This window comes from Plasmodium knowlesi (assembly GCF_000006355.2).
Source record: "Plasmodium knowlesi strain H genome assembly, chromosome: 2".
Lineage (NCBI taxonomy): Eukaryota > Apicomplexa > Aconoidasida > Haemosporida > Plasmodiidae > Plasmodium > Plasmodium knowlesi.
Window position 1 is genome coordinate 311,843 of NC_011903.2, and position 25,107 is coordinate 336,949.

Below are 25,107 nucleotides of genomic sequence, written 5' to 3' on the forward strand. Positions count from 1 at the left end.
TTCACCATTCGTTCATTTTGATCATTTTATTTTATTTGTTTTTTTATATTATTTATTATTTTTTTTTTTTTTCCGCTTGACCAGCCGAAAGCCCAGCTCAAAGCGGCATCCGCCAACCTTTTGTGAATGTTGCAAGGTTAGCAGCGCACTAAGCAACCGATCGAATACCAGTGTCACTGAAAAAAAAAAAAAAAAAAAAAAATTCACAAATATGCTGAACTTTCCGCACACTAATAAATACACGTGCACACTCTGTGTTATCGTACGAAATGATGCAAGAGAGCTAGGCCACACAAAAGGTTTTCCCTCCCCAGACCGTTCTTTTTTTTAAGGAGAAGTAGCCCAGTACAGAAAGAAATATACACCACGATTGAGCAAAGGGGCTTGTATTTCCGTGGTGATTTTCCATTTCACAATCCATCTTTTTTATCACCCAAACGGACAAAATGAGCCATCGTGACAGTGCCCTATTAGCCAAATATCAGAAGGGGGAAGAGGACAACGGATTTATCAGGACGCATTACTTCAAAAAGGTCGAAGGAAAAAATCTTGATAAAAATTTGGTGAGTCTTGAAAAGATGTTCCTTCCAGATGATATATTCCTTGACGTGTATATAAATGAAAAGGAAAGAAACAACTTCGACTTTTACCTGAACAATTTAATCGATGAAAAGAGGAGGACAACAGACTTTTTGACCAGGTGGACAAACATCGAGATCAGCAACATATACAACTATATCCTTTATAATAACGCATCCTGTAGCAACGTGATGGATGATAAAAAGGGGCACTTGGTGTTGAAGCTGAAATACACAAACGAAAATAAAACGATTACTTCCTACTTTAAGGTCCACTGCCGAAACGTGAAGTGGGATAGTGAGAACAAGGTCTGGCACATCCCCATCTTTTACATTTATGAGATGACCAAGCTCACTATTTTTCTGGGCGGCACCGTCAGCGACACGGTTTTGTACTACGTCTGCAAGCTGTTTAGCCACTTCGCCTCTGCGCGGGAGGTGGGGGGCCAACCGACCAACCGATCAACCGAGCAAACGATCAACCGATCAAACGATCAACCGATCAACCGATCAAACGAACACCCGATCAACGAATCGATCAGCCAAACAAATGTGGGGGAAACCGGCAGGGAGGGCCCAGCTACCCCCAGTTCAAACCAGCCGACGAATCTGGCCAATCCCCCCAACCACTACGACGTGTCCTTGTTCTCGCGCAAGGACAAGCGCGGGTTCGTCGAGCACGTCGCGAAGAGCACCATGTTCGCCATGCAACACATAATCCTGCACAACCCAGTGAGGAGCGACTCCGTGCAAGTGAAAATCATTCCCTATAATGAGGAAGTGGTCCGCAAGATGAAAGAGCTTAACCTCTTCCATTGGGACAAAACGGAAAACATTTGGACAGTGAAGAAAACAAATTTTAAAACGTTCCATACAAGTGTCATCAAAGGGTTAGATTACAAGTTGTGCTCCTACTACGATTGCTACAAGTTTGCTAAGCAGCAGCTGCTCGTAGAAGGAGGCTCTTCCTTGGGGAACACTTCCATTGTCACTTTAGCTACTTCCAAAAAGGGCGAGAACAAAATAAGTTCTTTAAAAAGAAAGAGGAAATTACCAGATATCCAAATGAAGAAAACAAAGCAAAACTGCAATTTGAACATTTGTTACGAGAGTACAGACTCGTCATACTCAGACGAGCTCTCACACAACGTGGATGCAAGTTACTACGAAGGAAGAGAACAAGTAAATAAAATAAAGTTAATCGGGGCGGCAAATAACTACTACAGAGATATTATCTACAACAAACTGAACAAACTGAAACATTTGAAGCCTCCAAATTTTACCTATGATCCAAAAGGACTAATAACGAAAAATGGTGCAGGAACAAAAGGAATCGAAATTTACGATATGCCAAGTGACATAAACGAATGGAACAAAATAAGTTTTTGTATCGTCCCAGATGAAAAAGAACATGTAGATTTATATGACCCAAAAATTTTGTGTAGCCTAGTTAGTGATGTATACATGCTGAAGGAAAAAGCAATTGATATCATTTTAAAAAAATTTCAAAGATGGCCTGAATACACCGATGTCTACTGGAACAACATTTGCACTGAAAACGAATTCATTGTGAGGAACAAAAATTTCAACACCAGACAAAAGCTAGCTCACGATAGACTTTTCAGCAAACAATTTTTTTATATATTCAACATTGGGAGTGTGAAGCAATCCAATTATTACGATGCGCTATTTTTGTGTAAAGCTTTAATAACTCTTGGCGAGGGAAAAATTGTCAAGGACCCTCTTGACGCTGAGTACATTGTCGTTGCCAATTGCAACGATCCAAATGCCGTCGACTTTTATAATTCCCTGCAGGGTAAGCAGAAAAAGAAGAAGCTCCCCTTGTTCGTCACTCCCACCTTTATCTACGACTGCATTTTGAACTATTCCGTGTCTTACCCCTCCAAGAATAAAAGCCACTTTTCCTTCACCTGACGAGTGAATTTGTTTCATTTGGGCCATCTACCATAGATCTTCGCGTCGTGTCCACCCGGGGGAATACCCTTACGCACATTACGCTTCACATTTTTAAGACAAACGAAAGAGAGGGGGAAAAAAAAAAAGCATGAATGGGTCAGCTTTTTTTTTCCTTTTTCGAAACAGTTATGTGCACATTTTGAAAAAAAAAAAAAAAAAAAAAAATAGCTAGCTAGCTGAAATATTCTGCAAATGGTGAGTTTGTAACTCGCACACACACACGGACCTCATTTGGCCACTTAGGGGCGATGCGAAACGCGCAACTCCAAAGTGCTATGTGTGTAACTCTTACGCCACGATGTCCATATAACTCAGTATTTCCTGGCAGCACTTCACTTCCTCATCGAAGCCCTGCGAATGCAGCACGATGAGGGATCTGCCTCTCTCCAGGTCCTGCAAGGACATCCGATTTTTATAGCCATTGCCTGCAAATACCATTTCTTCAACAAAAGATATGTTACACAGTTGGGCACATTTCACGTGAATTTTACTTTTTAACTCATGAATAGTGCTTATTTCATGTCTTCCAAAAAATTCATACGTTTGTTTTTCCATCTCTGTGGAGTTTTGCCGCAGCTTAGTGTCATTCTGTTCAATCGTCGTGACAGAGTTGTGCATTGCGGCAGTGCTCCTTTTCGTTTCATCTACTATTTGAGTGTTACTACATTGCTGTATCCCCGCTGACAGAACACTATTTTTAATTTCTCCCTCTTGAGGGGTCTCACAATAAAGTTTTTTGGCATCACTTGTGTTTTCTTCCTTATCGATTGCAGTTATCCGATGGGGATCCTTCACAGAAGAGGTTACATTAGTCCTTCCCTTTGAAGGCAGATCACACAATTGGTTCTCCCCACACGACTGATTCACCTTGCCCATTTCCTTTAAGACCATATAGACCTCCCTCGACGCATAGGCATCGGCAGCAGCATACAGAATTTGCTCCTCCTTCAAGTCATGACTTAACCAGTTAGACAATCGAAAATGCTTTTCTAAATTCTTTTTAAGAAATAATTTAACTAAAAATTGTAACGAAGGAGGGTACAGATAATTTTTCATGCAAAAATCATATAAATCGAAAGTGTTCCTTATTTGAATATCTTGGTCTTCGAACATATCTTTGTCATTTCGAATGTCATGGCACACTTTTTTTATTTTTTCATCCTCCATAATTTCCTTCACACACATGGGGATTTTCCCCTTGAGTTTGTTAATGTTAAAGACGAAGCACAAATTTTTCGAACTTAGCTGAATGAGGCATAGCGTTTTCTTCTCACTCCATGGTGGATAATTTCTCCTCTGTACTCTTTTTAAAAATTTACCTTCTGTCGACATTGCCGTGAACCCTTTCGATTTAATCTCCTTGATAAAATCTACTCTTTTTGGGGATGTGCTTGATAGAATACTATTTAGCATTCCGTTGTTGTGGCTGCCGTCACTGAGTGATTGACATCTTGGAGGAACCTTCCCGCCGTCCACATGGTTCGAGCTGCCTTCACTTAGCTCCAAAACGAATTCCGTATCGAACCCGATGATGTCCGTACGTAGGTACTGTATTATGCTCTTTTCATACTTATGGACATTTTCATCATGCACGTATATAACCGAGCCCGGGAACGTCAACGGACTTAAGTATTGACCTTTTCCATGGTGCGGATGGACTGTTGAAAAGGTCCCCATGAATTTTCTAAAAAGCGGTCGCATTGTTGCGCATGCTCGGTGGGGAAGTAGAACAAAGGAGGCACATGCAGGGTGCCTAGCACACGGCGGTTTTACCTGTCACGAGGAGGCATCCCCTTTTCCCCGCTCCGAGCACCCCCGATAGTTAAGCATGTTCGTGGAGAGAGCCAGCGCTGCAACATCGAGTAGTAGCCGATAAAAGAGAAATGGTAAGAAATGAGTCAAGTGCGTCAAATAGGCCAACTGCATCAAATAGGCCAAGTGTCCCAAGGATACATGTATACGCAAGGAATACAAAAAGTAACTTGAACGTGTGAAGCAACTGGTCACACCTGAGCAAGAGGAAAGATGCCTTTTTCAGTGACTTCTGCTCACGTGCGCACGGCAACAGGGAAGTTCTTCCCCCCCGTCTCCTCTTCACATGCTATTCTTCTTTTTTTCCCATTTTGGTATGTTAAAAAAATAATAAATAAATAAAATAAAATAAATAAGTAGATCACCCCGTGCGTAAACATCCAAATGCTCTCAAGTCACAGGGAACCCCTCCCCCTCTTCGACGCACTTATGCACTACTCACACCACGCTTGGAAGTAATGGCCACGACGCAAAAGTTAAAAGCATTTTCGTAAACAAATCGAAAGGGAAGAAAGAAAAAAAACAAAAACAAACACACCACAATGTGTGTTATCCTAGGAATACGTAGCAATATGCCCTTCGATGCAGAAAGAACAGAAGCGTAACTCTTTTTGTGTTGCGGGTGAGTCGGTCCAGGCAGCAGTTCGTTCCTGTGAGTGCGCACGAAATGCACCAGCCTGTGCGACGGCACATGCATAAAAGTGGAAATGCATGGGGATAGGGGGGATGTGTTTATGTCGCCGTATGTACGCTCGTCCATGCGTCCAAGCTTGAACAGTTTTACTCGAAAGGGTAAATAATATCTCATTTGTTTTATAATTGTACGGAAGTATTTTTTTTTTTTTCCGGCCAATATTTTGAGCTTTCTTTTATTTGCATTTTTTTTTTTTTTTTTTTTTTTTTTTCACCCCCACCTTTGGCCTCTTTTCCACTTGCTTGTTCCAACCACCCATGTAAAGTGCAAAGAATTTTGCTTCGTTGGAACGTGTACCTTTGGAATACATGCCTCTCGAGTGCGTATGCGCAGTTCAGGGTTAAGCCAGAGTTCAAAAAAGGAAGACGAAAGCGCGAAAAAGCGAAGAATTGTGCGTGCAAGCATACGCACGAACTATCGTTCATGCCTTACACTTCCGCCTACACACTTGCATACCTCCGTGCGGAATACCCCACGCTAATTCGCGCACACCCAACCACATGTGAAGGAAACTCCCCAAGGGGTTTCCTCCGGCCTTTTTGTTTCCTTCCCACCATTGTTCGCTTCCTCTTGGAAAACAGGGGAATCCAGAGGGCGAGCCAGTAGAGGTTACACCCGTGGGGGGGAGGGAAAAAGTAGTGGCACAAGGAGGTTGCGCACACCACGGTAAGGAAGGGAAAGAAGTAACCTGTGGTTGTTCCGATATACTATAACGAAGAACGACACACTCCCACTTCGTACTTTCGCCACGTTACGGCGATACCGCTACACCACATGACCGCTTACCCCGAAGACGCAAGCCATCATGTCGTTCGACAACATCGGGTGTAACATGAACCTGAGCATCCACAAGATATTCAGCGCGAGGTACAGCGCCCCCAACAAAGTGAGCGATGACTGCAAACCCGTGGCGAAAAAAAGGAGGTGCACCATCTCACTTGCGAATGAACCAAACGCACACCAAAGGAACCACATAGACTACCTTAACTATAATTTTAACAATGCTTTTACCAAGCGGAGGAAGTATTCCTCCCCCTATTCCCTGACCAACCAAAATAAAAAGTTCACTCCACTAAAGTGCAGAACCCAACTTAGAAGCAGCGTCGATGAGAGTATTAAAAAAAGTGCCGCTGTGCGATCCATAGTGAAAAAAACGATGAAGAAAAATAAGTCCGAAATATATGAACACAATGAACAGAACTACTTGAACATGAGTAAGGCATACTATCTCAACAGGTTGGAGGGAGCAGGGAGTACTGGACAGTTATCCCATCCGGGACCGGTAACAGAATCAAACCATACGATTGGAAACCCAGAAATGACAGAGCATAGGAGGAATTTAAACGAAACGTATATCTTGAGTAGCACCACTCAGAGTGAAAACACAAAGGGATACATTAACACAAATGCAGATAGCCAAAATACATTCAGAGAGACTCTCCCCATGTACATAAACTCCGAGTCCACAATTTCTAGTTTCAACTTAGATCGTGAATTGGAGAATAAGTTATACTTAGAAGGAGTTGCACCGAATGGTAATGCAAAAGGTGCACTACGTATTTCCCAGGAAGAAAGGGATGTCCGAAAAAAAGCGGACATGTATAAAACGAATGCCCCTGTGACAGATTACGGGGCACGATATCGTCCCAATCATCTAAGGAAGGATGACGAGGAAAGAAAAAAAATAATAGAAAGCCATCCACGGAAGAGAAGACACACTACGCAGTTTTTAAGGGACCAAGACAGATACAATTACTCCGATTCTAATTATCTAAATATATATACTGAGGGAGAAATGAATCACAAGAGCAGCACCCGCAGACACAGTGATGCCATCAGGTGTAAATCTCTCAATGGACTCTACTACAGTGATGTTACGAATGAACCAAGCGTGTATTCCTTCAGGAGCGAAGCTCTCCCCCAAAGTTACAACAGTAGTCGACGTTTGGATGCCTCACGGAATTCTCAACAAAAGGAGTGCTACACGGACAAGGACTCCGACAACCCCCTCTTTCACACTTGCTTCTTTAAGAACGCGGAGGAGTTCGAAAACGGAGACATAAAGCGAAAGGGTACTACACCCAGCATGGCGTGGCAGACCGTACATCTGCTCTGCTGAACTTCATCCACCCATATATCTACCCCTGTTCAACGATACATCTACTTCTGTTCAAAAATACATCTACCTCTATTCAACAAAACATCTACTTCTGTTCAAAAATACATCTACCTCTATTCAACAACACATCTACTTCTGTTCAAAAATACATCTACCTCTATTCAACAACACATCTACTTCTGTTCAAAAATACATCTACCTCTATTCAACAACACATCTACCTCTGTTCAACAACACATCTACTTCTGTTCAAAAATACATCTACCTCTATTCAACAACACATCTACCTCTGTTCAACAATACATTTTATTTGTTCCCCACTTATGCCCTATTTCTGCCGCAGAGAACGTCGAACCGATGAACCCAAACGAAGAAGACGACTCGGTCCTGAAGAACGACGCAGAGTACCTCTTCAGCACGGGGTTCTTCAAGGACATCTACTCCAACATACAACGGAAGGGAGAGCTGAACTTCATCGACGAACTCCTTGAAGCAGACGACGAATATTATATTAGTAAAACCAAACTAAACAAAATTATCGAAAATGCAAAAAACAAGGAAATGAAATACCACTACATCGACCGTATGTTCTTGTATAGACATGCGAAAAATGTAATAGACGACGCGGATTATGAGACATACAGAAATAAGTGTAGAACACAACACAAGTACTTAGATGTACCTTTTCCTAATCTTACCGAATTAATGAATCTAAAGTCGGTTGGCATTTTTGACGAGGTCGATGATACGGATGAGTACTATCACGCTGAGGTGAAGCTTCTGGAGAAATATTACTACACATCAAGAGGGGCCGACCTTCCAGAGGAGGGTAACCTCCAGAAGGGATACAAAGACAAAATGAAAATGCCCACGCCTATGGCTATGCCTATGACTATGCCTATGACTATGCCTATGGCAATGAGCAGAGGCCACAAGGGAAGCGATGAAGAGGTAGTTCAGAACGGGGATGAAGTAAAAGAGGAAGATGGTATCACAAATGAGACCATAGTAGGGAGGGAAGTACTATTAAAAGAGGAACCATGTGATGGAGAAAATCCAATAGAACACATGAATAAATTGGAAAATATGAATCAACCTGAACAAAGGATTGTCCTCTCAAGTAGAAACGGACCCTTTAACGATAGCGAATATAATGACGACCTTTCGGACAGAGAGAAAAGGGAGAAATTAATTTGCGTGATGAATAAAATGAAGAGAGAAAAGGATTCGTTTTTTGAAAGAATCTTAGATGCACCTGACTTTTCCAAAATTCTAGAACCCGTTTTTTCATTAAACGAAAGCTTCCTCCTCTCGCACCAGCTATTTAATGTACAGTATGCAGCCCAGCTAGGACCCGTTGTCTATCTCATCAAAACGGAGGACGAACATTATGTCTACAGAGCGATTGAAGTCAGCAGACTCTTCGAAGAAAAGGTAAAATCCATCCTCGACAACCAGAAGGCTAATGGTAATTCGAAGGACAGAAATGATTACTACGATTGCTTCTCTAATGAGAAGTTCCCCTTCCTCCACGAGCTCGACGTTAAGTACTACCTACGCATCCCCATGAGCACGGGGTGGAACCACTTTGGCTACCTGAAGAACCAAAACAATGTGCTCTTCTTCCGTAGACGTAAGAATACCTAGCGTTCACGAGGGAGAGAAAGCGGTAAATGGGTGCATTGGGAAGGGCGTCTATTGCGGGAAGAACAACCCTCCAAACCCATTGGCACATGTAACGACCCAAGCGCGTTACTCTCACAACGACGCAAAATTGCACTGCGTGGTGGAACTGAAATCGCCCCCCTCGGAAAGACATGACTCCTTCCCACAGTGTCTGCAAACTGGGTACACGCACCAGCGCACATATGTATACATACATATTATAACAAACTGTATGTACTAAAGTAGCATGAAGTGGGGTCGGGTTCAGACCCACTTGTAATCCTGCGAACGACCAGATCCTTTTTTTTCTTTTTTTTTCTTTTTTTTTTTCACTAACGCACTTATGTAGCCAACTTATATTTGCAACATCCTTTTGACCACTGCCTTAAGGAGAACCCTTTTTTGAATTTCAATTGGCAGTAGGTACGTCTGTTCAGTGCGACGCCTACGTATTTGTGAGGACGTGTTGACTGCTTCCTTTGGCCATTCCATTGAGAGATAACATTTCTCTATCGAACTGATGAACTGCAGAAATGAATGTTTCGCCTTAGGTTATAATGTTCACCTTGCATACACAAGATGGGGGAGAAAAAAAAAAAAAAAAAAAAAAAAAAAAAAAAATCTAGTGACAATTCGACATGCAACAGGATTGGTCGAATTAATCTCTCTAAATGGAGAGACATCTCTCCCAGGAATAAAGAATGTGAAAAGGCCGTATGGTTCAAAGGGAGAAAAGCTTCTCCGTAGTTCTCTTTATATACAATCCCACCCCTCCTTCACGCAACGTCACTTCTTTTTACTCATTACAGATTTGCTGGCTTTGTTATTTTATACACCTGTTTTATTCGCGCCTTTCTCGTACGTGCTTTTTTCTATTTTTATTCTTCCGTCGGTAACTGCCATGGTTGTTATTCCCGTTTGGCTCCCGTCTGCCACGCCCATGGATAGAGCCCGTTTCCTGGGTATACAAATCAACACTGCCATGAAGATTCTCTCCAACCATAATTTGCTCTTGGTCATTTACACCCATGTCGTATTCGCGCGCGGTGATGTCAAATTGGTTGACTCCCTCCGTGGGATCATTAGGATCATCTGCATTCTCTCCTTCCAAGTGGCAAAGAACGGGTTCCACCCTTGAAATATTGTTCGTGCCTCCAAAATTATTTCCGTGTGGTCCATAATCGTTGCATGTCCTTTCACTTCTCCTTTCGCCCTTGTGAACCCCTTGCTTCGGCGACCTCATTTTACACACTACCTGCTGACGTGCAGATGAGTTAACATGATCCACCTTCGCGTCGTTCGATCGAACTCGACTGGTCCTTAAGTGGTTCGACTCTGCGTTGTCTTTTCTCTCGCTCTCCTTCCCTTCTCCTTTAAAGGCTACCTCAAAATGGGCGGGTATTTCTTCCGTTCCGTTGTCCCTAACCATTTCAACGCACTTTTCTTCCTTCCCTAAATCGACTCCCCGAATATCATCACAGGGAGTACTACCAACTAATAAATCGCCTCTATGCAGACCATCTTTTTTGTTTCGCATAGTTTGCCCAACACTACCTTCTGGATCTCCCTGCAGATGATGAAATTGGTTCTTCCTCTTGAATTGCCTTTCCTCATTATTTCCTTCTCCATTTTCTTCTTCCTCGCAGAGGCCTTCACAAAAGGGTGAGTCATCCTCCTTGGGGGGCTCCCCCTCTGTTGGACCTCCATTGTTACCATGCAGAACATCAATTATGGCGTCGCTTCTCTTTTCTCCTTTTGCCAATCTCGTGTCTCTGTGTAAAGGTACTCCTTCTACCCCTCTCGACCACCTGTTTCGACTTTTGTTCCTCGCACCATCAGCATGACTTCCTTGCTCAGCTTCCCTCACTGGATCTACATCCTCCCTCTCAATTATGTTTTGCCTTCCGTTATGAATCGTATGTTCCTTCTCCTCCTGCTCACTTGGTTGCGTTTTCTTAGATTGAATGGTCCCTCTACTGCTTCCGTTCCTCCTGTTGTTTCTATAGTGGGTCCCATTATTCGTACCATTATTGGTACCATAATTTTCCCACTTCTTACCTCCCATCGCATATGATGATGTCTTCTCCGATGTGTTGTTAATCACCACCTCCGTCTCCTCACACATGAGCTCATCGAACGCTCGTGCGTTGTTCAATCCCTCGCCATTCACGTGGTTCCCCTTTCCTCGTGTATTTCGGTGGGCACTTGTTGAGCTTGCCGCAAAGTGAGCCGATGTATTGGGACCAACGACGGGCGACCAATTATCCCCGTAGCCACCTACGTACGTCGCATTCCTCCCCTTTCTCCGCCCATTAACATGGCTAGCTGATTTAAACGTCGTATCGTAATCGCCATTGTAATGATACCCCCCATTGCTACTCCCTCCTTTGTTCCCCGGATTCATCACGCCCCCATTAGGATCGAAACCTGATCCCGGCTTAACAGTATTAACGTTATACGGGACATTACCATTGTGATGGGGAAGAATGCTTCCCCCATCGGCATAAGAAAAAATATTCCCTGTGGTGACATTCCTCTGTGAGGAGAAGCGACTATTTGGTATGGTCCCTTTTCTGTTGGCGTAATTATTAAAATGGTTAGTATTGTTCCCTGTATTTTTCGTGGGTTCTTTAGTCCATTCAGATCCTACCACTCCGTAATGACTAACCGTCCCGTTCCTGTGGTGCATTCGTTGGGTAAAGCCGTTCATGTGATTCTGGTTGTGTTGTCCGTACCCCCCGTTGAATGTATATCCGTTAACATCCTGCATGTTGTCCACAGGCGCTGTACCACCTATGGTGTTTTCTCTTCTTGGATGCTCAGGAGCTCCAAAAGTATTCCCACAGGAAGTGTAATTCTCGCCTGTGCCCCGGAGTTGGCTCCCTGCCTGATTGTCTTTATAACTATTGTCTTGGCCTCCGCTCTGAGCACTACTTCCAACACTGCACCCATGGGGGTAGTTCTCCGTGGAAGAGTCGTTCTGACCGCTCATGTAAAAATAATCCGATGTATTGACGTTCCTCCTGCGTCGTTCGGGAAGCTGGGAGAAGAAGCCCTTGTGGCCAATCCTGTGGATAGGCATTCTTTCAACACTACCGTTGACGTGCACCTTAGAGTGCGCATAATTTGAAGCACTAGTATCCATCGTCGTTATCGTCGCCGTGGTGGTGGTACCCGTACCTGTAGGTGATATTCTACTTGACGTAAACTCATTTTCAATTATACCCCTTTCGTCATATCTGTTATTTCCACGTATCTCATTCTTGGAGTAAAGGTTGATGGTCTGTCCATCCGTTCGGTTGCTCTGTAGGGGTGTGGTCTCCTGGGGAACAAACTTGAACGGGTTATTCCGGGTGACCACTTCGTTGTGCACGTCACCTCGGCGGTAGTTGTTACGCTTCCCGTAGTTTCCTCCATAGTTCCCGCTCCCTCCGTGGTGGCCTTTCCCTCCTCGATGATCTCTCCAACCGTACTGACCGCGATCACCGTAATTTCCTACTCTGCCGCAATTAACGTTTACAGGGCTACTTCCTCCGCACACGTCGGTGTCACCCACACAATCCCTTCTTATGAACTCTCCCCTCACTATTCCCTCAGAGGGGGAGCCTTCTTCCTCTTCGGGGCTACAACTCATCCGCTTGTCTCCTTCCCAAGGCACCTCATCTGCGTCGCGCTTACCCACATCGTCCTCATCTGTCTTGGCCTCTCCGTCCATAAGGAGGGCACTCTCGATTGGTAAACAGAGGAAGGTGTTCTGTGTTTTTAAACTACTGCCATAATTAAGATGATCCCCGGGGAAATAAATTCCTCTGTCCTTTTTACCAATATTTCTTTTGACTGCACCGATATGATTATCTATGGCTTCTTTTTCTGGAGAGCACTTTACTGGGTGCATTGACTCTATCCTTCCTTCCGTCTCCCCCTTGTCATTCTCCACGTAACTGCAAACAGATGTTTCTCCGCCAAATGTGCACTGGGCATTCTCCCTTTGATGCTCATTTATCATCCCAATTGATGTACCGAACATTCTCGGTACCCCCTCCACCACATCCCCATCGACATAACTAATTGAAACCCTTTCCAGGATAGTCCTGAACCCGTTGACATTCACCGTCCTCTTGAACTTTTCCATGTGCGGCTTAATCATTGCTACTTCTAAATTTTTTAAGTCTTTGTTTTGGTAGCCATATGTATTCTCCGATCTCGACCTACGGTGCTTTAGCGGGGTACTAGGTGCATTTGCCCTGGGCAGTCTCTGTTCACAGCCATGCTGCTCGTCATTTTTATCGTTACTTTGGTCTCCACTCTGATCGTCCCGTTTACTGCTATGTTGACCGTCATGGTCGTAGTTACCGCTGGGACCGGGGATGTGCTCCTCCCTGTCCAAATCCCCAAGCCCGCCTCTCCCCTTTCTGGTGACCCCGCTATCTCTACCCATAATCGCCCGTTTATGTTTCTCCGTAGCAGTTCCCTTTTTATGCCTCCTTAAGATGGGTTCTTTTTTCCAGCCATTCATCGGCATTATCAAGTTCAGATGCTCACTGCTCCTAACCTCAGTTAGTTCTGGGTTCACCAAAATGGAATTCTTATCTCGAGTCGAACTCCTATCACATATTTCAACCTCCTCCTTGAAGGTCTTTAATTCCTCTCTGTAGAAGTTCATTGTTGTGCTATCGGTCATCGAGATGAACTCGTCCTTCCTATCATATTTGGGCTTGCCCTGTCCATAATACACCTTGTCCGTGTCGTAATTGGAACTTTCCACTGCATCATTACTCGACACTATCTTATTTTTAGCGCAAAAGGGAGACCCACTTGTGTAGTTGGAATCTCCTACAAAGACTGTCCCCTCATTTGTCATGCTGTAGACTCCTTCTACCTGATGAAAATTCCTACCCTCTTCGTCTACCCTTCCAACGGGTTCATCCCTTCGAGTGGACCCCCATTTCCCTTTATTTGAAGAGAAGAAACATTCGTGCATGCTTGGGAATTGAAATTTTCCTCCTTTTAAATTCCTCCCCTGTCTCTTATACGTACTTTGAGGGTATACGTTGCTTTGCTTCTTATATCCCCCGCTTTTGTACATTTCTGTTGGTTCTTGCGTCGCGCGAGGAGCGGATACTCTCCCTGGATTATAACTGCCTGTGTTGAAGTAGTGGTTACCCCCGCTTTGGTTGTACGTCCCGTTCACTTGGTTGTACGTCTCGTTCATTTGGTTGTACGTCTCGTTCATTTGGTTGTACGTCTCGTTCATTTGGTTGTAGTCGCCCCCCACGGGAGATGCCTCCCATGCTCCATCCTCCCTTAATGTCCTACCATGATGATTCCCCACCTGAAGGTTTCCATTCCCCGATACTCCATACTCCTTCGTCACGGTGTTATTCTCTTCAAGCGGGTAGGTATTATCCAACTGCGTAACGCTCCGTACGTAGCCCCCCTGAGTGTTCATCATAGGGGCATTATTAGAAAGCGATTTTATACTTCCATTTACACGTTCGCTGTGCTTGTAACCCTTATGTGTTGTTGTGGGTGGAGGTCCTGGAAATGGGTCCTTCTCATTCGGATCATCAGAAGGAGCACCACCCATACTGCCATTGTATAGGTTACTCTGCCCCCTCCAGAAATTCCCGTTGATGTTAATTTCATAGTTGGAGTTGTGCACAGGAGGGTAACTTCTGTTTGCCGCCTTCTTCCTACCTGTACAATTTTTATTAAGCAAAACTGGTGAGTAGTTCCCGTTGAGATCCTTTCCGGGTACTCCATTATTTGCCTGCACAGGAGTAGAGCTTTCCATTACATCGTTTATGCCGTTGGTGCGCGGATTTTCTCTACTGCTACACTCGTCCTTTATAAATACCTCCATAACAGCATCCTTCCCTTGTTTAAAATGTTCTGCTATGTCACTCGGCTCGCCACATCCGGTAGGTTCATTATTACCATGTCGGTTCTCCTCACTGTTGCAGTTTCCATCGTAGTTGTTCTTCTTCCCAGCGCATTTGTCGATTTCCAAACTTTTATCCTTTGATCCATTCAAGCACACTTCCGTATTTACTTCTGGATCGGGAAGCTTATCATACGTGTCAATCTTTTCATTACAACCTTCTTTCGGCAGGTCGATTATTTGCTCTACATCCGTCTTCTCTGAGGCTTCCAACTGGTTGCTAGGGGAACTAGGAACTACGCAATTATCACTCTTAGGTACGCCTCCATCTGGAGGACCTTCTTTCTGCACTGCGGAGATAGAGGAACATTCATCGAGTGGGTTTTCACCACCATTACTTACCTTCGCAACTGCTATCGGCTCGTAGTTAGCATTTTGTCTGCCTCCTTGATTGTCGCCGTGGTAATTCCAGTTATTATAGCTCCTATAGTTGTTATACTTGGTGCGCTTTCCGTCATAATTATTGTTATAATTGGGATTGTAATTGTGGTGATTATTGTTCTGGTAGCCGCTATTTTGGCCGTTACTTTGGGCGTACCCTTGAGCGTACCCGTGGTTCCAGTTTCCCCCACCAAAATAGTTCGGGGAGCGGTTGTTCACAGAGCTGTTGGCGTAATTCCCGCCACCCTTATATGGGTTCATGTAGCGGCCATTGTTTTTTCTCCTCCCCTTGGTGGAAAAGCCATTTGGGTTGCCCTTATCGTTGTTGATCTCCATAACGTAGTGGTTCTCCTCTTGTGTTTCAAATTCTCCTTTCATTTGGGATTCCACTCCATTTGAGGTACCGCTTCGTTCGTCACTTTGACTTAACGACATTTGGGTATTTCTTGCGCAGTCCGCCCCGACATTCCTGGGAGGATAAATTCTCCCCGTACGGTTCTTCATTCTGTGCGACCAATTTTGTCCTTTTCCATTTGAACAAATGTCCCTATGTATTCCTTCTACGTGGGGCTCCTTTTCTGCCATTCCGTTCGATTCTGCCATCCCATTAGGACTCCTCCCCTGTTGATTCATTGGGACTCTTTTGAATCCATTTGCATTGGGTTCAGTGTAATCCTGGTAGCGATTTCCTCCATTTGTTTTATTATACTGCGGGTGCGCTATCTCTTCCTCGCATATCACAGTGCCTACGCCGCTACTGGAGGCGTTGTTGCTCCGATAAGTTCTACCCCTGGGTAGGTAGTCGCCAACCCCTTCATTGTAACCCATTTTGTGGTACTTCCCATCAGTATACTCCTGTGGATGTATATTCCCGGGGCTGTAGTACCCACTGATGTTGTTACACATGTAGGAGTAATTATTTTGATTTGCGTAACCGTTCGAACTGACCTGACATTCTCGCGCCTGCTTATGGTGGTAATTTCCACTGCTTCTGTACTTTGGCTTGTTCACTTTCACGTAGTTTACAGCCCGGGGGAAATAGGGTAGGGCGGTCGTCTCTTCTTTGTCTCTGCAATTACTGAGGGGTTCCCTCTCTTGGGAGGGATACATGGTTGGTGCTGGTGCGGGCAGGTCATACACAACGATGGAGCACCTTCGACTTTGAGGAAGTCCAACACGCTCTATTATGTCCCTGCCGATTCGAGGAAGGACGAATGCTTTTCCGCGCGCCTCCACAAGTTAAGCAGTCCAAGGATGCCCGCTACCTTTGGATGAGTTTCCCCTTATCCGTAGGTGCACTCACAGGCAAGTGTGGATGCAGCATACAAGAACCTAAGGTCGTATTTGCGGTCCCACATGTGTATGTTACGTGCAGGTGGAGGGGAGGTTTCTTAATTTTGCCAGTGCTATTCGGATAAGCATGGGCGTGCGTAAAAAAAAAAAATAAGCGCAGGCTTAACCTCCTTGATGAAGATATAAAATAAGGGGCAAAAGGAAAAAAAGAAAAAAAACAACAATCTACTGAATTATTTTTAACCGAAACAATTACACATAGTAACAATTTTTTCTTTTTTCTTTTTTTTTTTTTTTTTTCATTTTGTTCCAGTTAAGCAGGGGCGCTCTTACGAATAAATTGCGTTCTGTAAACTTGCGTACATGTACTTGCACAGCGTCGGGCATGCGTATCCATGTGGGTATAAGCTCATATATGCACACGCATCATTCGTGCGTAGTGCGGTACATTTGGCGCGCCGGATCCTACATGTTGCATAGGGAACACATGAATAAAGCAGCAATTAATAAGAGGGGGTGCGGTGCGGAACTGTTGGAAATTTCATGTGGGGCAAGCGTTGGTGTAGGATGGGTGATGCATGGGGTACTACGTGGGACACTATAAGAGGACGTACTCCGGGGAATTGCGCAGGAGGACAGTGCGGGAGAGGCATATGATGCCGGGCTCAAGCTAGAGCACCTCTTCATAAGTACAGAGTAGAGAAGGAAAATAGGAGAAAGGGGAAGAAGAGGGGGAACGTGCGAAATGGTACAGAGTGAACGTTACGCATTTTTTTTTTTTTTTTCTTCCATTTTCTTTCTTTCTTTCATTTTTTCTTTCAATTTTTTTTTTTTTTTTCTTGGGGAAATGAGGAATGCGGCAGGTACGACGAGTGGTGAAATGTACATTCCAAATGTACACATATACATTTGTTGGACGTGCTATGCAAGAAGCACGTAGCACCTGTGGGGGGGGATGATGGGGGAGGGGAAAGCATTGTGTATAAGCTCACAAAAGTTGGCGACTATACACAGAAGGAAAAAGGGGAAACGTGTAAAAAGGGGGGGGGGGATGTCATGGAGCTGAGGCAACTTTGTGATAAGCATCACACCCTATGCTGGGCGCGATGCATATAAATCACATGGACGCCACACGGGGTGCTTCAAATACGAACAAGCGTACACAAGAAGGAGACGGGGAAAAGCACGGACCATGTGTTTCCCATACACGGGGGCACGTAGCAAATTGTAGGGGGGGAAATAGAACACAGGGTAAAGGAAGGTAGAATGAATCCAGGATGATTTTATGGTGGATGATTCTATGATGAACGATTTTATGATGAATGATTTTATGTGGAGTGGGTTTATGCATGGCGGTTTTATGCAAAGTTGCTTTTTGAAAGGTTGTCAGGAAAGTCGACGGGACGGAAAATTCTACATTTGAAAAGTGATAAGAAGGAATGAGGAGAAAAGTGCAGCGCATGAAAAATGTGCGCATCTTGACGGTCACCACCTCACAATGCCTCTTCAAGGAGGAGCAACGTTGTTTCCGTATATGCATTTCTTTTAGCGTTGTTCTCACACCTTGGAATGTTGTACGTAGTGGTGTAGGGCCATTTTGCGTATATTGGGGAAGGGGACAAAATAGGTAAAGGAAGCAGAAAGGGGAAGTAATTAATAATATCGCATTGTTTTGTTCTCTCTTTTTTTTTTTTTTTTTTGCTTATATGTAAGTTCTCTATTGCTTCGGAAACGGACGGACAGGTGTGGACTGTTTTCCCCTATGAATTTTAGGACCTTTGAGGGGGGACTCGGGGAAAAAAATCATATTTTCTTCTTAATTATTGTAATTGTTATTATATATTTTATTTATTATATAAGATGAGCAGGAAACGTCTTATTTATATATTGCGGGGAAAAAAAAAAAAAAGGATGGAAAAGGAGGAGTTTGTATATTTTATGTTATGGGGAAAAAATTAGAAGCACGTGTTCTTTATAGCAGGGTTCAATTTGGAAAAATTCTCAAATGCCCATAATTAGAACTTTAAGGAAGGAATACTGTGAAATTATATATCATGATAGTACATGTAAAAACGTTCTTATTTTTCTTTTTTCTCTCTTTTTTTTGTCCTTTTTTTTTTTTTTTTTTTTACGAAGGGGGAAAAGATGCTCTTTTAATTTTTTTTTTTTTTTTTTTTTTTTCAAATGTGGGAGGGGGGGAGGTAATGTTCTTTGAAGTACATAATGCAAAGTTGGAGCAAAAGTGGAGGGGGGGAGGAGGACGGTAAAAATCATGTTCATGTCAACAGTTCTTGGCGCTCAACAGAATGGAAATGCATGTGTGTACACATTCTATTATAATGTATAATCGCAATTAAATGGGGGGTGGAAAGAAAAAAAAGTGGACTTGATCATATTTTAGAATAATTTGGAAGAGGGATGGTGAATGAAATAGCAGAAAAACAGGGGAATAATAAAGATCGAATCAGTAGAACGAAAATTTACGATCACTTTTTTTTGTTACCTTTTCATTTAAGGGAAGTTAATGTTAATTAAAATTTTTTTTTTTTATGGTCACGTTAATTTAAATTTTTTTTTTTTTTTTTTTTTTTCTCTCTTTTGTGGTCATATGGAATTTGCAATACGAAGAAAACCACCACAACCATGGCAGCAGGAGCAGCAACCGCAACTACATCGGGTCCGTGCTCTGACCAATCCAATCCAGAAAGGCAACAAAGTGAAGCTATAAGGAAACCATTGAAGGATGCATGGGACAAAAAGTTAGAAGAATTAAGACAACAATGGGAACAACAACAAAATGCAGCTACGTCCTCCGCACGTGGTACTGTACAACCTGTCCAAGGCGTAACCATTCCGGTAAGTAGTGCTATTATGATCATTATTATTATCATTAGTATTATTTCTTGTTATGGTTGTTGTTATATTTTTCTTTTTTCATTGGACCAAAGAAATATATAAGAATATTTAGGGAAGGAGAAGGAAAATGAAGGAGCAACTTCCTTCTCCGATTTTCCCTCACATATAGATATATATGTGTGCATATGTATGTATGTATGTACCTAATAATTTGTTTTTTTTGTTTTTTTTGTTTTTTTTTTATATTTTTTTAGGTTCCCGTGAAGACTGAAGTGGAGGAAATGTTGAAGGACCTGGGGCCCTATGTGAAATGGGGGGAGGCCTCCTCGAGCGCCGCAAAGGCATGTGGAGAACTGAGGGCCCCGGGGGAAGAAAAAGGGGGGGGAAAGCAAACGGGTAACATGAAGAATGTGTGCAAAGTATTTGTGCAAACAGTTAATTGGATGGGGAATTTGAAGAAGGATGGGACAGAGAAAAATGGGGGGACCAAGGAAGAGGATTGGAAACAGTATTTAAGGTGCGTAGTGGGGTATGAATTTCTGTTAAGAGTACTTTTACCTAAATATGAAGTAGAAAAATTTATGAAAATTATCTTTGATAATATGGAGAAAGGTGGAAGTGAAGGTAAAGTGCCCAAGGGGAATAGTATATGTTCTTGGGTTAAGGTTAATGATGTGAGGGAGATGGAGGACCTTATTGGGTCTCAGGTACAGGAATGGTTAAATAATGCAAAGAGAGGTAAGGACGGGGGCGGTATTGAGGGGTTCGATAATATAATAGCATGGTCTAGGCATGAAGAAGGAACACCACAGATGGCGGAAGAGAGGGCCAAGCGAAAAGGAAAAACTTTCCAAGGTGATAAAATTATAGACTTACTTCAAGCTGGTGTATTAAATCCATTAGAAATATTAGTCGATCCATTAGCAGCGGCTAAAGATTGTATCGAGAAAGCGGAGAATAACGGCAAAGACGAAGCACTTTGCAATCGCTTAAAATGTATTGAAGAATACTTGCAGAAAACGACAACAACACCTGCAACGACAGCAGGTGCACAAGCAGCAACCTGACGGCTGGGAAAAATGAAAAAACCGAACACATCGAAGACGACGACGACGGAAGAAAATTGTTTCTTTTTTGAAGAAAAATTTTTTCATTTACTTTTTCCTTCTTAATTCTATAATATATATACAAATTGTGGAGAACAGAACAAACAGTAACCACAACCAACAGACGAACATAGAACAAATCATGTCATCACAACCAGGAGGAAGTAGTGGTGGTGGTTCCACTCCCATGTGGCAACAATGGATGCAAGAAGTGTTGAAAGATGGAAATTTGAAGCCGAATGAGGACATTACAGTAAGTGCTTATGTGGTGGTGACGACATCATATACGTACATATGTGTATGTATATATGTATGTATGTGTTGCTTCAATGTCCTTTTGATTGGTATAGGAACAACTGAAGGAAAAATTAATGGGAACATGGGATGATTTGAAGAAGAGGTTGGACACTGGGGAGTTGGGCGAAATAGCGGGCATATGCTCAGTGGCGGGTGAATTAGTGAATGGTCGCGTGATGAAGGATGCAGATGTAAGTTTAAAGACATTGTGTAAAGCTATGGTCCAAGTTCGATATTTCACGAGTGCACTGAAAAAAGGGAGGAGCAGGAGTGAAGTAAACGTTGAGGGAGACATCAAACCGCATGAATGGTATCCACGATGCTTAGTGGGTATGGTGGCTTTATCCGAAATTTATGGAGACCATTGTGATTTGAAAGGAGTTGTGGAGAAACTGGGGAACACAGTGGATGAAAAATTAGAAGGACGCCTGAAGAGAGGTGCGAATTCATCCTACCCAGATAAATGTAAAAGCATCACCTCTCAGGATATACTTCTTGGTAAAGCAATTCTTGGAAATGCAATTAAAACGTGGGTTCAGGATGATAGGCGGAAAGCTGAGGAGTATGATAATGCAAGGAAGGCGGCAAGGGCAAGTGGGGAGAAAGATCCTCCGAATTCGTCAATTGGAAAAATGGGAGGAGTAGTATACGATAGTGAGAGTTTATGTAAGGGAGGGGGTGATAGGAAGTCTGCTCGGACAGCAGATGAAAAGAAACAGCAGTTAAAAGAGAATACCAAAAGCATGGCAAAATTGTTCGGAATGAATGTGGACACCACTCAAAGTGGTGCTGGTGGTAGTGCTGGTGGAAATCCATCAAATCCATTCGACGCCTTAATAGATGATAAATTAACCTTACAACAGGAATTCATAGAAAATGTACTAAAGGATGCATTTGACGCCAGTAGTGGTCAAGTGGACACTAACAAAATAAACGACGTGGTAAAGAACATAACGAATGCATCTCAACAAGTACAAGGTAAGACCAAAGAAAATTCGTACCTCATACCTTGTACATGGCATCTTGGACATCATCCACCACATCGACAACATCACATCACACCATCAATTATATACATCTAAAATCACTAATTCCTTGTCCTCTTTGTCCATTGTGTACTTTGTCCATTTTTCTATTTATTCTTTTTTACCATCTTTGCAGCGGAAAATTGCATCCAGAAGAACAGCGGAGACGACAAATTATGCAGTCGTTTAGATTGCATGAAACACCTATGGGATAATAAATCAGGAAAGACGTCTAATGCGGTAAGTGGGAGAATGGAATGCATATACATACATACATATATGTACACACATATACATACATATACATACATATATAGACGTATATACATATATACATATATACATATATTCATATACATATATTCATATATACCTATATGCATATACATATATATACATCTATATATACCATATACATACATACATATATACATACATGTATACATACATATATATACATATATCTATGTACATATATACCTATATGCATATACATATATACACATACATGTATAAATATGTATATATATACATAAATGTATATATATGTATGTATATGTATATATACATATACATATATATGCATATATACATATACTTACATATGTACGCATATACATACATATATACATATGTATATGTATATATACATATGCATTTGTGCATATGCATATATATATATATATATATATATATTCTTCTCCCCTTATACAGGAAAACTTCTGGAATAAGGACACTGGTGAAGTGAGGAAGTTATGGGATGAATTATCCGGAGCAATTAAGGAGAAAGGCAAGAACGATCAGAATGAATGTAAAACAATGGATGATGGCACTGGTGGCAGTAGAACTGCCACCGACCCTGAAAAGAGGGCATGCAACCATCTTTCAGCAGGTTTCAACAAACTAAAAGTTCAAAATTCCAACGGCCAAGACTACCCCATCCTGTCGACCAACCCACTGTTAAGACAAACAGTGGGTTGTTTTCTTCTTAAGGAATATGCAAAGAAAATGAAAGAAGACTCAACTTGTGTCATTGATTCTGGTTTAAAGAAGGCATTTGAAAATTATAATACTTCATGCACGAGTAATAGTGGTTCCTGCATGGAATGTAGATGGGACGAACCTTTGGACAGCTGCAACATTAACACAAATGGCACCACAACATCAACGAAAGTAACGGATAAGTTAAAACCAGTTCAGACCGACATTAACGACGCCGCAAAGGACAATCTAACGAAAATAAATGTAATGTCCACTTTATGCGACTATATTATGTGCGCCGGACCCAAATGGTTCAAAAACAACGCAACACCGAGCGGCAGTAGTGTTACTGCAACCAAGGATTGGGTAAGTATTACTACTAACAACCAACCTACCACCACAGCATTGTGGGGTAGAAGGAATAATGCAGAAAAGAAAAAAAAAATATTCAGATTCCGGGTTTAGAAATGAAGTTTGTAGGATATTAGAATAAGGTTGTAGGGGTGTTGGAGTAAGGTTGAGGATATAGGAATAAGGTTTTAGGGTGCAGGAGTAAGGTTTTAGGGGTGTTGGAAGAACGTTTTAGGGCATAGGAATAAAGGTTGTAGGGGTATTAGAATACAGTTTGAGGGTGTGAGAGTGAGGTTTTATGTGTATTAGAATAAGGTTTGAGAGGTATAGGATTAAGGTTTTAGGGTGTTAGAATAAGGTTGTATTGGTATTGGAATGAAGGTTGTACGGGTGTCCGAATGAGGTTGTATGGGTATTAGAATAAGTTCGTAGGGGTGTTACAATATGGTTGTTGGGGTGTTAGAATAATGTTGTTGGGATGTTGGAATGAAGGTTGTAGGGGTGCAGGAAGAAGGTTTTAGGGGTATAGGAATAAGATTCCAGGGTATAAGAATAAGGTTTCAGGGTTTAGGAGTAAGGTTCCGGGGTTAGCTTTAGCTGCTTTAGGGGGGGAGAGGAAAGACTCCTCGCCGACAGAGACTGGATACTACATACTAACCGGATGGCACACCAACCGGATACTACACGAAGCAACTACATATATATATTACCTTCTCTTTTTTTTTCCTTTTATAGTGTGACTTCTGGGAGAAGGAAGGCGTCAAAAAAACATTGCAAGCGATGTTCCAGCAGATCGCCACAGAAGGAAAGAACGAACAAACGCCAATCACTATTAACGCAATATGCCAGAGCTTTGGTGATGGTAATCCTGATAGTGTTGAAAGAAAAGCTTGTAATCACATCATAGCAGGTTTAAAATACATTGATGGCATTAAGCCTAAAGGTAATGTTCCTACTACCTCTTCGTCCAATGATCAAGACAAGGAACTGCTCGATGGAGCAGTTGCTTGTATTGCTCTTAACCTTTATGCTGATCAAATAGTTAAAAAGTCCCAAGAAAAATGTCCCATCGATGAGGAAAGGATAAATAAAATGTTCAGAACATGGAATCAAATTAATAATTCTTCGTGTAATGCTGTTCGTAGTGCTAGTAAAAATAATTGTTTTCTTTGCTCAAGGCAAAGCTCAGACTTTAAGGATTGCAAACTAAGTGTTGCAGAAACTTTGATTAAAACAACATCACCACAAAATGGAGCTTGCAATACTGACGCAACTGAAGTAAAGAAAAAAATGGAAGGTTTTCTCAACGAAGACGACCCATCCAAATCCATCCCCAAAGTGAAGGAAACATTATCCACCATAAATAAAATGGACTCTTTCTGTAGTAGAATGCAATGCGCAGCAAAACAATACGCAAAAAATCAGAATAGTGGGAAGCCCAAAACGACGCTATCATGGGTAAGTATTGTATGTCGCTTTGGACATAGAAATAACATATATACTTATACATATATACATATATGTATAAATGTATACATATATGTATATGTATGTATATATGTATGCATATATATATATGTATATACCTATATGAATATATATGTATATTTATGTATATGTACGTACATGTATATATATTTGTATATATATATGTATATATATGTATATATGTATATATATGAATATATGTATATGTATATATATATGTATACGTATATATATATGTACAATGAAAATTTGATGAAAAAAAAAAGAAAGTGAAATAAAAAATAAAAATAGAGAAAGAAATTCAGATTCCGGGTTTAGAAATGACGGTTGTTGGGGTGTTCGAATGATGTTGTTGGGGTGTTGGAATGATGTTGTTTGGGGTGTTGGAATGATGTTGTTTGGGGTGTTGGAATGATGTTGTTCGTGGTGTTGGAATGATGTTGCTTGGGGTGTTGCAATAAACGTTGTAGGGGTGTTGGAATGAAGGTTGTAGGGGTGTTGGAATGAGGTTGTAGGGGTGTTGGAATGAAGGTTGTAGGGGTG

At 42.2% G+C, this 25,107-nt stretch overlaps 4 protein-coding genes and 1 pseudogene across 4 annotated transcripts, besides 1 other annotated feature; 3 read left to right on the forward strand and 2 right to left on the reverse strand.

Moving 5' to 3' along the window:
• Positions 1 to 446: 446 nt before the first annotated feature.
• On the forward strand, positions 447 to 2,513 carry PKNH_0207500 (conserved protein, unknown function; the record flags this gene model as incomplete). The annotated part of the gene is made up of 1 exon (XM_002257710.1): positions 447 to 2,513. The coding sequence occupies one exon, from the start codon at positions 447 to 449 to the stop codon at positions 2,511 to 2,513; it is 2,067 nt and encodes a 688-aa protein (XP_002257746.1).
• A 330-nt stretch (positions 2,514 to 2,843) lies between these two features.
• On the reverse strand, positions 2,844 to 4,256 carry PKNH_0207600 (3'-5' exonuclease, putative; the record flags this gene model as incomplete). Its single annotated transcript, XM_002257711.1, has 1 exon — positions 2,844 to 4,256. One exon carries the CDS (start codon positions 4,254 to 4,256, stop codon positions 2,844 to 2,846), a length of 1,413 nt encoding a protein of 470 aa, XP_002257747.1.
• A 1,610-nt stretch (positions 4,257 to 5,866) lies between these two features.
• Positions 5,867 to 8,827, forward strand: PKNH_0207700 (cyclin-dependent kinases regulatory subunit, putative; the record flags this gene model as incomplete). Its single annotated transcript, XM_002257712.1, has 2 exons — positions 5,867 to 7,133; positions 7,524 to 8,827. 2 exons carry the CDS (start codon positions 5,867 to 5,869, stop codon positions 8,825 to 8,827), a joined length of 2,571 nt encoding a protein of 856 aa, XP_002257748.1.
• Positions 8,828 to 9,686: 859 nt separating this feature from the next.
• Positions 9,687 to 16,277, reverse strand: PKNH_0207800 (conserved Plasmodium protein, unknown function; the record flags this gene model as incomplete). The annotated part of the gene is made up of 1 exon (XM_002257713.1): positions 9,687 to 16,277. One exon carries the CDS (start codon positions 16,275 to 16,277, stop codon positions 9,687 to 9,689), a length of 6,591 nt encoding a protein of 2,196 aa, XP_002257749.1.
• A 2,826-nt stretch (positions 16,278 to 19,103) lies between these two features.
• Positions 19,104 to 24,534, forward strand: PKNH_0207900 (annotated as a pseudogene; the record flags this gene model as incomplete).
• Positions 19,104 to 24,534: a sequence feature (SICAvar, type I, pseudogene (fragment)).
• Positions 24,535 to 25,107: the final 573 nt, after the last annotated feature.